The sequence below is a fragment of the Pleurodeles waltl genome, chromosome 4_1 (assembly GCF_031143425.1).
Source record: "Pleurodeles waltl isolate 20211129_DDA chromosome 4_1, aPleWal1.hap1.20221129, whole genome shotgun sequence".
Taxonomy (NCBI): Eukaryota; Metazoa; Chordata; class Amphibia; order Caudata; family Salamandridae; genus Pleurodeles; species Pleurodeles waltl.
This window is the reverse complement of record NC_090442.1, coordinates 572864754-572878716: the sequence shown is the minus strand read 5'-3', so window position 1 is coordinate 572878716 and position 13963 is coordinate 572864754. Positions and strand designations below refer to the sequence as shown.

Here is a 13963-nt window from a genome sequence, read left to right as displayed (position 1 = left end):
ACAGCTGGGCATCTTGTTGGACTTATTCTGCTGAGGGTTTTATCATTAAAACAAAAAGAAGTGGAGACAGTGGACACCCTTGCCTGGTGCCACGTAATATAGGGAATACGAAGGACAGTGCACCATCTACCCCCACCTGTGCCTCTAGGGCATTGTACAAGGATTTAACTAAGGTGATGCTTGGGCCAATATTAATTTTCTCAAGGAATTGAAAAAGGAAGGGCCAGTGCACCATGTTAAATGCTTTTTAGTAGTCAACGGAAACCACAGGTGCCGAGCCATGAAGGTCTGAGACCCTATCCATGGTGACATGGACATGTTTCAGAGTGCCAAGTGCTCCTCCCACACACAAAGCCATTTTGATCTTCATGTATGAGAGGCGAGTATTTTACTCTCTACATTGAGTAAGGAAATGGGTGGATAAGACAAGCCCTCCTTCGGAGATTTACTGGGCTTGATAATAGAGATAAGCATAGCCTGCTGAAGGTAGGACGACAGAGAAATCCTCCTCTTCATCTCCTCAAACAAGCTTATAAAGTGTGGTGATAGGAGGGAAAAGAATTTAGTATAAAATATTGCAGAGAAGCTGTTGGGTCCACGTTTTGCCATACTGCATTCCCACTATGGCCGCCTTGACCTCCTCTAGTGTATATAGTTGGTCAAGTTTCAAACAGTCTGCATCCATAAGGGACCAAAAAGGGAGATTATTCACTACAGGGTGCATATGTTCTATTGCCAAAGGAGCCACACTTGATAATAATACCTCATACTACTGAGCAAAACTTTCCCCAATCCCTTAGATGCTCGCAATTGCCTGACTTGCAGCTGAGTGGAGCAATGTAACGATTCTACTCCCCGTGGGCAGCCAATTTATACGTTTACTAGTTTTATTACCTTACTCGTTTATCTAGAATCTGGATAACGTCCAGGCTAATTTTGCAATGTTCAGTATTTTATTTATGCATATGTGCAGTTACACGAGGCACCTATGCTCACCATCTGATCGGTGCACCCTGGGTTGGCACTTGATGGGCAGAATTTTCCTCTCAGGGTCCGCTATCACCTGTTCTCTGTCTCTTTCTGTGCCCTTAATGTAAGAGAAGACATATCCACGGGGCACAATTTTAAAGGATTCCCATAATAAACCTGGGAAGACAACGGAGGGGTGTTCAGCTCGAAATAGTTAGTGATTTCTACCCTAAAGGATTTCACCAATGCCTCATCCCTCAACAACCATACATTGATTCGCCAAATGCCTTTAATTCCTCCCTCCTCCCCCCCACAATTTGGGACAAGGCCTCTTGGGAGGATCAATGTATTTGTTGTAGCGTTTAGTTGTGATGTCTGGAAGAAAATGTAATCTAATAATGATTGTTGCTTATGAAGGGTTGAGTAGTGTTTAGATTGTTGATCACTAGGATGCCATATGCACCATATCTCTGCCAAACCTAGGGAAGTGACCCATTTAGTGAGGCCAATTGAGCTGGTAGTTTTGGCATGGGAATCAATTTCATTACGTCAGCTGTAAACAGTATTAAATTCCCTTCCTATAATTAGCAGGTCTACTTGGGCACTTTGGAGTAGGGCATATCCGATTAAACAGTGTTAGATGCCATGGTGAGGAGGGCACATACACTATAACCTGTCAGTGGGATTCCCTCCTGCATCCCCTCCAACAGGACAAATGTGCACAGCTTAACTAAGTGAGCTTTAGAAACTGCGAAAGGATTTATGTAGTAGGATTGCCATGACTCGCAAGCCCATGGTAAACCCAGCTTGGCAGACCCTGTTATACCCATGACAGTCCAGAAATATACAACTGGTGCCCAGTAAGTGAGTCTCTTGGAGGAACAGTGTCATAGGGCGGTGGCATCGAACACAGGACATCACTGCCTCTCTTTATTTTATTGAAGAGCCTGTTAACAATTTAAGACATTAGCTTACAGTATCCCCAGGTGGCACAAATCTATGAATTGCTATATAGAATGACAGAGTGAGAGCGGTAACGGTTCCCTTCACCAATCAACCCGCCCACCTATGAATACAAGTCTATACAAGGGTTATCCGAAAAGTGGGATATCTTGTCAGGCATGGTCAATTTTTCAGCCAGGAGGATCAGCAGTCACACTGGCTCAGTCTGTGTCTGAGGAAGACTGTCTGGCCTCCCCAGTCACAACCATCCATAGGGAGGGACGGCCTTTGCATTGTTCGCCTCCTAGGAGAATGGTGCTGCACCCTCAGCTCAGTCCACCTTTGTGGCTTGTCATTGTCTTTCAGTTTTCCCAGGGTGTGTTGGTCTTCAGCTCACAGAGCTCTCCTCTGTACTCCCTGTCTCCTTTGTCTGGGTAGTCAGAAACTAGGATCTTCAGATGAAATATAACTTTTAGCTTCATGGGGTACAGCAACATGTACTGCATTTCCTCTGCACGAGCTTCTGTTTGACCTGATGAATGTTCTTCTCTGTTGTAATTCCTGTGTAATCAGGGAAGATGACGATCTTATGAGAGTCCAGACAAAGATCACTTAAACCTCATATCATCTGCAATACCAAGTCCCACTCCCTCCAGTTCAGAAAACAAGCTGTCATAGGGAGGGGCAGGGTGTCCAGTTGAGGCCTTCGGAGGAGGACTCAGTGTGTTGCTTCTACTTGGAAGCTGGGGAACAGTTGGTCCTCTGACAGAAAGATTCTGAGCCAATTTTTCAAAACGTTTTCAGAGTGTGCTCCTTCAGCCCCTTCAGGTACTTCTACAAAGCAAAGGTTTTTTCTTCACAAGCCCCTCTGCATCTTCCATGTTGGCCGCCAGCTCACGTCTTTCAACATATCCTCCGGGGAAGAGACCTGGGCCTGTTTTGAGGACTGAATAGTATTCCTGGATAGTGTTCGTACAGCGTGGGGGGGAGAGGTCCCCACACCCAAGAACCCTGCCTAGCTGCCTCTTCACCCACAGATGTAAGAGGCTTTGTAAATGTATCCTTTCTGGGATCCTTTTATACACCAGCCCTCATCCTACTGGACCTATTGGCCACCTTCATCACAGTCTCGCATCTCAACCTCTGCTCCAGGCTCCACGCAGCCGACATCTGCTGAAAGGTCCTACAGTGGATCCACACCTTCCTGCCTGACCGAACACAGAGAGTCAGACTCCCACCTTCCCTGTCAGAACCTAAGAGATCAGCTGCGGAGTTCCACAGGGCTTCTCCCTGAGCCCCACACTCTTCGACGTCTACATGGCCCCTTCCTATCTATCATCAGGGACCACAGACTGAACATTGTCTCCTACGCCGACGATACCCAGCTGATCATCTCACTGACTGAAAACCGCACTACTGCCAAGAGGAATTTCCACAACGGGATAGAAGTCGTCACCGTCTGGATGAAGGACAGCTGTCTCAAGCTCAATTCAGACAAGACTGAAATCATCATCCTGGGACCATCCACATCAGCCAGGGACTCCTAGTCACCATGGACCCTCTGCACCTCCTACAACCCCAACAAACCTGGCACGCAACCTCAGCGTCATCCTGGACTCACGCTCACCATGACCAGCCAAGTCAACTGAGTTACATCCTCCTGCTTTCACACACTCCAACTTCACCGGAAGACCCACAAATTGATCCCAAAGGACTGCCCCAAAACCATAACTTATGCCCTGGTTACAGGAAGACTTGACTATGGCAATGCCCTCTACATCAGTAATACCCAGAAGAACATCAAGAAATTAGAGCACATACAAAATGCCTCTCCCCGACTCATCCTGGACATTGCTCGTCGCAAACATATCTCCAATCACCTAAGAGACCTCCACTGGATCCCTATCGAGAAGAGAATTAACTTCAAGCTCCTCGCCCACGCTTACAAGGCCCTCCACGAATTAGGACCAGTCTGCCTCAACAACCGCATCACCTTCTAATCCCCCACCAGACCTCTCCGCTCAACAAGCACTAGCCATCATACCCTGCATACGGAAGACTTCGGCTAGTGGGAGATCCTTTGCCTACCTCGTGGCAAAGATCTGTAACAGCCTGCCCCTGCACCTCAGGCAGTCATGATCACTACCCCAATTCAGGAAGGACCTTAAAAACTGGCTCTTCAACTGAAGCTCAGAGGACGAACCCCCTTAGCACCTTGAGATCCTTACGGGTGAGTAGTTGTGCTTGATAAGCCCTGACTTGAAGGATTTTAGCTTTCACTATTGAAGAGGAGATCAAGGGAGTAACTCACCAGGCTGGGGACAAAACGCAGAGGCCTCACTCGGGATGCACCCACCCCCCTCTGCCATGCTGTGGAAGACCCAGAGTTGCAAGCCTCCTGCAGGCTGTCAGCTATGATCACCTGAGACTGTGGTGCCGCACTCCTGCGTGTCCTGTCTGCAGGACATCGGCTCCTCCTCCTGCTCTCTCCATGTACCTGGGACCTAGGCTCTTACCTAAACAATGGGCCTGGAGAAGGTACAGCCACTATGTTGTAGATGCTCTCCAGAGCAGTTTGACATATCCACTCTGTCAAAACAGCCTTCAAGGCATGCCATCGCTGGGTGTCAAGCATATTATGGGGGTAGTTTGGGCCACAAAATATCCATTCTGGCACAGGATGGTACAATTTTTTATAAGGGGACCTGGGGACCAAGGTCAGCATCCGCGCGTGTGCTGCCATCTTGCTAGGCCACATCCCCCAGGTTTAGACCTTACTGTTTTTTCCCATAATTTTTTTGCTTCACACATGCAGGTTTTCCTCAATGACATTTATGGACACGCCTCATGCTGTAAAAACTGTCATTTTACATCTACCAATCATATATTACCATTTGCCAAATTAAAGGTCCAGTGCACTGGGACAAACTCTAAATAACAAAATATGCTAACAATTACCACTTGAAATATGACAATCCACTCACACAAACAGCAACAAAAATTATTGTTACTCCCTTCATGTTGTTGGTGATACGTTCTTCAATTGAGTTTTCAGACAGTGTTGTTGTCTCATAAAGCCTAATTTTAAAGGAAAAATGTAAAACGGATGCAGGTTAAAAAGGACACTCAAACCACGATTAGGAGTGCCCAGTAGGTTATGTGATCATTTTTGCAGATTATAACCGGATAACCCAGAGTTCAGACTTTAACAGGTGCAATAAATATTGCCTACAAGTTTACCTGTCAAAAATGATGCATAACTGGTAGATATATGGGAATTCTGCACCTAAACCTGCATACAGTGGTATTTACCTGACATATTCTCCCATCAACTTTCACAGGTTTGATTATTGAATGTAAACTTTATGCCACCCAGCAATTACTGGACGAGGTAAACTCTGCCCACTTGAACTTGCAACCCCCACTCAAATAGGTGTTTGCACAGCAATCACTATTTACAGTGGCACTCATAAGCTAGGTCATAATATTTAGACAGCTATCAAAGGTGAGCAGCTGTCGGTGACTGTTGGAACTGGCCCTTTTGCAGGGTCATCCCCAAGCTTTTTGCCTCCTTTCTCCTATTTCTTCTGACCTCTTGCTGTTGGCTCTAGGACTATGAGCACGTTATCACTGCTGATCAGTGCTAAAGTGCAGGTGCTCTCCCTTCCAAAGTAGGTATGATTGGCTTACACCTAATTGGCACAGTTAATTTGCCTATAAGTCCCTTGTACAATGGTATCTCTATACCGGGGCCTGTAAATAAAATGCTACTAGTGGGCCTGCAGCGCTGCTTATGCCACCCACAGAAGTAGCCTTTCAAGCCTGTCTCAGGTCTGCTAGCGCAGGGCACGCATACGCAGATTACTGCCACAGGGACCTGGCATCTAAATTTACTTGCCAGGCCCAGAACTCCCCTTTTATTACATGTAAGTCACCCCTAAGGTAGACCCTTGCTAGCTCTATGGGCAGGGTGCTATCTATGTAGAAGGCAGGACATATGAGTGGTTACGTGGCCTGTCCTAGTACTGCTGTGAATGCTGCCTTGCTCATAGGATTGCATTGGAAATGCCCTGCCTTATGTTTAGGGGGTATTGTCCGATATATGAAGGGTAGTATAGGCATGTTTGGTATGATAATGGTAGTGAGAAATGCTGTTTACTGATGTAGGTGGATTTTTTATTACCATTTTAGAAATGCCAATTCTAGAAAGCGAGCATTTCTCTGTGCTTATGACTCTGGTGTTTTGCAGCTTGACTCCAATTCACATCTAGGGGAGAGTTGCAGCTGGGCTTTGTGCATAAGTTTTAGACATCCTGTACACAGGGAGGGTGGAGGTGTCACAGAGGTGCATGTGCATATTGAATGGTCTTCCTGGGCTGAGAGAAGGGGGATGGGGAGCTGCATTTGTAAAGACTGTACAATGGCCTCACACAAAGGGCTCATTTACCCCCAAATGATGTCTGGAGCCTGTGCTGGAGGAGAGGGGGGACACTCCTAGAACCAGCTGGAACTAGTTGGAACCTCTTCTCCCCCACTTTGCGGGTACCTTGCAAAACTGAGTATAAGTAGAAGGGATTTCCCCAAGAAAAGTGCACAAGAAACATCTTACGGATATGGGATGCTGTTGGAGGGACTCACCAGGAACCACCTTGGACTGCTGCTGCTGTGCTGACATGTGACCTGTTGGGTCACTAGGAGAAACTACCATTGACTGCATCCCCCCTTGTGCTAGCCTGTTGCTGGGCCCTGCCACCCTGTGCATCCCTTGTGTCCCCAGAGGCTGGGTGCTGTGGCCCCTGCCCTCTGCAATCATTTATTTACCAGCATGAGGACAGCACTGGGTTTTGCAGCTCCTGTGCTGGAGCCCAAGCACCTGAGTAGCGCTCTACTTATTTTCCACAGTGCATTGTTTTATTTCCTAAAGCGCCTGGAGAGCGCTTTCCTTGTAGGCTGAGAGAGAAAATCACTGCAGCGACCCAGGCACTTGTTGTTGCCGATGCGCATCTGCAGTGTGCAGTGTTCTGTGCCCCTGGGGCCCAAGAAAACAGAACCTCAGTGATGTCTTGCTATGTGTTTTCTGATGTTCCTTTTATGAGCATTTATGATGATGTGTTTTTCATGACTTGCCATGTGTTTTCTGATGTTTCTTCTATGGGCATTTATGATAATGTTATGGCATGTGCATATTTTAGTAATGTTTTCCTGACTACTGCTTATGTTGCAGAATAATCAGTAAACTATGTGTTCTGTGTCACTACTGCTGGCTTTGGCTGAGTATTAGTACTGTGTGATGTTCTGACAACTGCTTGGGTAGCAGGGTATTACTGACGTGTTTGGTCTAATGATGTTGTGTACCATACAGTTTATGTTTAATTAACTTGGTGTTGTGTTTTCTTTGTGGTGTGGGTAGTGCATCTCGTGTGTTGTGTATTTTGTGCAAGCGCTTTACACATTGCCTCTTGGATAGGCCTGACTGCTCATGCCAAGCTACCAAGGGGGTGACAGGGGTTATCTTGGGTGTGTAACTCCCTCATCCTGACTAGATTGGGTAGGTTCTGCCTGGCTTAGGTGCATACCCTAGCCAACCAGAATCCCCATTTCTAGCAGTGACAATCAGCCTGGCTATTGTCAACTATTTTCACAAGATCTAATCGTTAATCTGACATATGTGTGAACTGCCAATATAATAAATGCAATATTTAATATTAAGTTATTACACATACTTTGGACATTCAATGAAGCAAAGTGTCATGTTACTAAAAGTAACACAGTCTTACCGTTTTGCGTAAGTTTAGTGGAGCAAAGAAATGATGTTATCCAAAAGGACTCTTTAGTGATTTTGACTGCTTGGTTGTTGTTACCAAGGAGGTTCGCCTTTGTAAAGGGCTGCCTGAGGTAGCGCATAACATCCTGGAAAGTTGTGTTTTCTTCACACTGAAAAAATAAATAAAATAACTGTCATGCACTCACTTCCATGTTTTCTGTAACCATAAAGTGTTTTTAAATACAGATTTCTGACCCATCTGCACTAAGTGTTTTCTTGTATTTTAGCAAATCGATTTTCAAACTTAATGAAACAGCGTACCCTAGCTCACTATAAATACTGGTGGGAATTTGCTCATCCTGTACGCTGAAGGCCGTAACCCACTTTCCTGGAGTGCAACCAAAGTGCAACCCAAGGATGCACTATGGAATGGATGTTGATGTACAGAGAATGTTCCAGACCCTAAAGACTAGTAATCCATAAGAACAAGTTACTTACTTTCTTGTGGATACTCTAATTGCAGATTTGTCACTTTGTGACTATTCCCCAGGCGTTTGGAGGAATCATGCATGCTGGTAGGTGGCAACATGTGGCTCCACACCGACTTAGTTCCACTCTGGCCATATCAAATGGAGCTGCATGTAAGCGCTACCATTGTGATCTGGTGTGAGTATCTTTAATAGGCTTTTCCATCCCCTTCGGTCCAGAGGCAATCAGCAAACTGGCATGGCCAGTTTGCAGATCTCTAGTTTTGGACCTTTTTAGGTGGAAAAGAGTCGATAATACAGAATAGGGAGATGCGTGGGTGGTGAGGAATATGAGGTTTTATAGAATATCTAGCAGAAACAGCATTACCAAAGGTAAGTAACTTGTTGTTCTGATGGATACTTATAACCACAGATTTCTCAACTTGTGATATCAAAACAATACCTTCCAAGGTGTGGGTCTGTGGAATGATCAAACCAAAAGTCCTGGAGGATTGGAGGCAGTCTCCCCTGAAACTTGGATGAAATCCAAGAGGTTTCCCTGGTGCTGCACTCACTGGGACTTAATTTCCCATTATAGAGGGCACATGTTTCATCTGGCATGTTTGAAGAGCAGGATGAAGGAGGCCAACAGTCTCAGTAGCCTCAAAGTTGCCCTCATTGAAATCCAGGACAGAGGCTGATATATGGGGAGCCTGAATGTCCTGGACTCTGCAGTCAGGGAGAAAGGCACAAAGCTACAACATATCTAAGGCAGCTCCAATGAGCAAGAGCATCTGCAGAGGGTTCAGGTGTGACTTTGGCATGTTGATATAGGGAAATGGAATTAAACATCCAGTAAGTCCAACGCTACCATCCAGTCTCCAGGATCCAGGGCAGACAGAACGTGGGATAGTATAAGCACCATGATGTTGTCCTTTCACAGCAGGGCATTCAGAGAGCTATGATCCAAAATAGGTCAAATGCCTCAGTCCTTCTTGGGCACAAAGAAGTAGATGGAGTAACAACCTGTTACTGTTTCCAAAGCTGGAACCCTCTCTACGGCCTCTTTGGCCAAAAGGGCCTGCATTTCCTGCTGCAAAATTGACATCTGCTGCTCTATCAGCTGCCCTGCTGAGGGTGGAAAGTGCAGTGGGCTAGAAAGAAAATAAGGGTGTACAAAGTGGAGAATCCATCTGTCAAAACTATGGTCTTGCCACCCCTGAAGGAAATGTTGGAGCCTGCTTTCTGCAGGGTGGCTGTGTGCTGGAAACAATTCACTAAAGCAGTTTTTCAGTTGTTGTTGCTGGATGGGGGGTTGAGTGGTGGGGGGTGGAACAGGACTGAGCTATGTGCTGTCCCCGACCTTGAAAGGACTGAGGTGCCTCTTGTGCTGGTGGTAGGGTCTGATATGCGAAACCCCTGGTGTAACCCTGAAATGGGCGGAAGTATTGGAAAAACTGTCTGATGAATGTAGAGAGACCCAGGGAGCGAGAAGTGGCACACCTCTGTTTGAACTGCTCTAAGGCTGAATCCTTTTGACTTTAGCCAGTCATAGTACGGTGTCTTGTGATGTTACTTTCAAAGGTCGAAAATGGGATGAAGCCCGTCGTTATTCTTGAGGGCAATAAAGTAATAGGAGTAACATCCCTGTCAGATCCCATGCACCGGAACAGCTGCACATCACCACTGCTCAAAAGAATCAAAGCCTCCTGCTGCACAGTGTGGGTAAATCCACCAACGAGGACAGCAGGACTTGTTGGAGGAAAATCCTGGAAAAGATCTGAAAATCCTGAGTAGTACATCTGAATGCAAGTAGACAACATCAATCGGCTGCACATTTGCATCATACGATTTTTAAGTGACGTTGTGAGGTCCAGAGAAGCACCACTCCAGTGTGCTGCCATCAGTTTCTTTTGTGACTATTTCAGCGTCATTAATGCAGAGCCACGTAAAACACAATGTTTAACCAGTGTGCGGTGTCTAATGGGATCTTTCAGATGAAGAGCCCAGTTCGCAGAGAGGGGAGGATGGGACAGTTGGTGAGGAATATGCAGTTTGATAGAGTCTACAGGAAAAAGTATCACTGAAGTTAAGCAACTTGTTCTTCTGATAGAGACTTCTAAACGCATATTCCTCACCTTTAAAAAGGTACCTTCCCTGAGGTGGGTCTTAGAACTGGCTTAAACCAAGAAGACCTGGAGGGCTGAGCAGACGAAATATCAGTCTTGACAGACTTGACTGTCCACATAGCAGCTTTGCAGATATCTGGGAGAGGTACCTCTTAATGCAGAGTACAATTAATCAAGTGATGGTTCGCTTCTGTACAGCCTTGCTCTTCTTTGCCCCAGTGAACCCAATGAAGAGCTGATCATCCACCTGCTGGTTTTTGTTGCGATCAGTGTGGAAGGAGAGAGCTTTCTTCGGGTCCAGATGATGAAGTCTCTCCTCCTCTTTAGAAGGATAAAAAGACAAGGTGGGATGAAAAAGCCAGGAAATGTGATGTTCTGGCCAACATAAATGAGGGTGACTACTTTCAGAGGGAAAGAAGCCTGTGTCCTGAGTACTAGTTTGTCTGGGAAAAGGGTGGTGTATGGAGGATGAACAGAGTTCACTATCCCTCCTGGCTAATGTAACGACCAACAGGGAAACTGCCCTGATTCTCAAGAGCCACAGTACAAGGCTCAAAGGGAGATTACATGACGTGTGTAATGTCCTCCGACAAAGGAGCACAAAGGGAGCCCTCATGGCATGAGGATCACCAAGCCACTAAATTATCCCAGTAGCACGTGTATACAGTCTTAGTGGAGGGATGCCTGGTTGCCAAGATGACATCACAGACCTTGGCAGGAAGATCAAAAACCCTCAACTGTCATTGCTCAATCACCAAGTGTGAAGATTGACAGTCTGAAGGTTCGGGTGTAGGACCCTGCACAGGAAGATCCTCCCGAAGGGACAGCTTGATTGGAAAGCAGATGCTCAGAAGTTCAGGATACCATACTCTCTGTGCCCAATTCAGAGCCACTATAATGACTAGGGACCCAGTCTGTCCTGATCTTCTAGAGATTTTGGGAAAGGAGTGATATTGGTAAGACATACAGAAGCATGACTTCCAATGGAGGCAGAACCGATTTCCGAGTGAGAGACACTTTGGGAACTCCAGTGTGCAGAATTGTTAACATTGCGCTTTATCAGTGGTGGTGAACTGATCAAGCCAAGGTTCTAGCATTCTTAGAAGAGGCCTTACAACACCACCTGATGTAACTGTCATTTGTGAGCAACAAGGCATTGACGGCCGAGTTTGTCACCCATGACATTCAGGGATTCTACAGATGGTGTGCAGCCAGTAAGATGCCCTGGCAGTCCAGCCAAGTCCAAAGGCACGGAGCCTCCTGGCACAGAGTCCATGAGCCCACTTCAGCCGTTTGCTGCTACATCAAATGGCAGTGGTGTTGTACATGAATACTTGAACCAATAAAGGATGTAAGGGGAAGGCTTTCAGTATCAAGCAAATCGCCCTCAGCTTCAGAAAGTTGATGTGGAGCTGGGACTCCGCAGGAGACCACAGTTCTCTGATCTCCACCTTTCCCAGGTGCACACCCAAACCCAAAAGTGATGAGTCGGTCATTACAGTCTACACTGGATGAGGAAGTGAGAGGAACCTGCTAGTGAGCCAATCGTAGTTAGTTATCCACCACTGAAGATCCTTTTCCACCTCCGTCTAAGTGAAAATTTGCTTCACAAAAGTATCCAGCCTCTTGAACTCCCTAACTGGTGGAGTGGAAAAGAATGCGTTCAGGTTAACTTTGCCTGTTGAAGCCCATACCACCACGCTCTCTGGGGAGAAATTTAGAGAGAGGGCAGGACAAAGGTGACGGGAAATCATGTGGTGCCCCTGTGCACGGCTTAGCCCATGCCCCCAGGAGAAGGCAGTGAAGACCCCAAAGGGGAGCACAGGTTCTGCACACCACAACCCTGGGTGAAGCACCTCTGACAAGACATCAATCTTGACCTCGACTGCCAGCAGTTGTAGGTCAAAGAGCACCGCTGCCCACCAAATCACTACTGTGAAGAATATACCTTCCTACAAAACTGGGCCTGGAGAAGAAAGCATGCCAGAGTCTGGGGAGGTGTCCTAGTCACCGATGTCACTCAGCTCCTCATAACAGTTTTCTTCCTGGTTTATGCTGTCCTCAAAAGGACCATACCCTTCTTCCTCATCGTTAAGCCCAGAGGTTGGTATGGTCTGGACGGCGCCGGAGTCAACGTCAAGAGGCATCACTGACTTGGAGTAGGTAATGGGAATAGGAATAGGCTTGTCATCTAGCAGAACAGGAAGTGTCAGAGTCAGCGCCAGGGGAACTGGAGCCAAGGTGAGTGCAGGCACCGTCAGCATTAAGGCAAAGTAGAGGGCCCAACTAGGGTTGGGGAAAATCTGCCAGCAGTAACCCAGCTGGGGTACCTCTCAGCTCCGAGAGGCCTGAAAGAGCAGCAGAGGGAGCTGATGGCCCAAAGATGGTGTGCATATGTTGTAAAATGATTTTACTGGGGCGGGCGTTGCTTGGGGAACTTGGGTTAGCATGGAGTGGGTCTGGATTCTGGCTATGCAGATGGCATGGGGAGTCGGGTCTAGAAGCACAGCGTTTGGATGGGGAAACCTTTTCAAGGTAGACAGGCTATAATACCCAAATCGTAACCCGTGCTGTTATGTACTATAAATCAAACCCAGATCACATAATGCTACTCCATTTATCAGATCCCTATCGCTAGCCCTAATACACACCACTAATCATAGACCTTGCATTGTACCTCGCCCTTTTTTTAACATTAGTGCAAGTCCTATCCGAAGCAATTTCCATCAACCCCTCTGTAACTCTTACTTCAAATGTTACCAATGGGCAAACTTGAATGCTGATTCTTTGCCAAACCTTAATCACAACATGAATCCTCCCTGTCATCCTGTTAACAATACCAACATTTATAATTTAAAAGTCACACTATTTTCAAAGATTCTGGAACTTTCTGGTCTCAAACAATTGATTATTTCCAAACTTTAAAAATAAAATGTGGGTATTTTCTATTTGATTTGAACGTTTGAACTAACATCAAAAACACATCTCTGGCAGCAGACAAAGATGGGCCAGTCGCATTTACAGGGCCATTCCTCTTTTTCATCTCAGCTTATGAGCTGTAATGATTTTTGCTTTTGCTAAAGACAGCTGTTAGAGACTAAAGAGGATGGAACAAATCTTGCGCCCAGGGCTCTCCCTTATATCACATCAAAGAGCTCACCCCCTGGTACATTCACCTTTTCAAATCAAAGAGGTATCACAACTTCTCAATTCATGGTCTGCTTTCCCACTGCCAGGAAACCGTCATCACCATAACCCTCCACAAATATAAATATATCAAACTGCAGTAGGCTATGTCACAGGTGTCCAGGGATAAACGAGTGCCAACTAATATTCCCAGTAACATGGAACCATGTTGATGCTGAGTGAAAGAGAGATATCAAGTTAGGGAACAGTCACGTAGCCACTTAACCTTCTTAATGTAAGTGGTGTCTTAAGTACAAATGAGAAACCTTGCGAATCTTTAGGGGAAAAACTGCCATTTCTGGAGCTCTCTAAAGTCACATTGCTTTTTTAATTTAATTACCTTATAAACAATTAGCTCATGAGTGCCATCTGGAAGCGTCCTTCCATCATCTTGCATCAAAGGCACGAAGGAAAAACCAAATAACTTTTTCTCCCCCTTCTCTTTTGCTGAAAAAAAACCACAATACTTAATAAAAATTATATACACTTAATGTTTAATACATTTT

At 46.0% G+C, this 13963-nt stretch overlaps 1 protein-coding gene across 2 annotated transcripts in view; it reads right to left on the bottom strand.

Moving 5' to 3' along the window:
* DOCK4 (dedicator of cytokinesis 4) overlaps window positions 1-13963 on the bottom strand; it is a 1300588-nt gene that overhangs the window by 651843 nt on the left and 634782 nt on the right. For both annotated transcript variants that reach the window (XM_069228963.1, XM_069228964.1), the window contains exons 16-17: window positions 13798-13904; window positions 7689-7845 (exon numbers count right to left, since the gene is read on the bottom strand). In XM_069228963.1, coding sequence (XP_069085064.1) covers window positions 7689-7845; window positions 13798-13904 — 264 coding nt within the window. The remainder of the gene's footprint in view (window positions 1-7688; window positions 7846-13797; window positions 13905-13963) is intronic.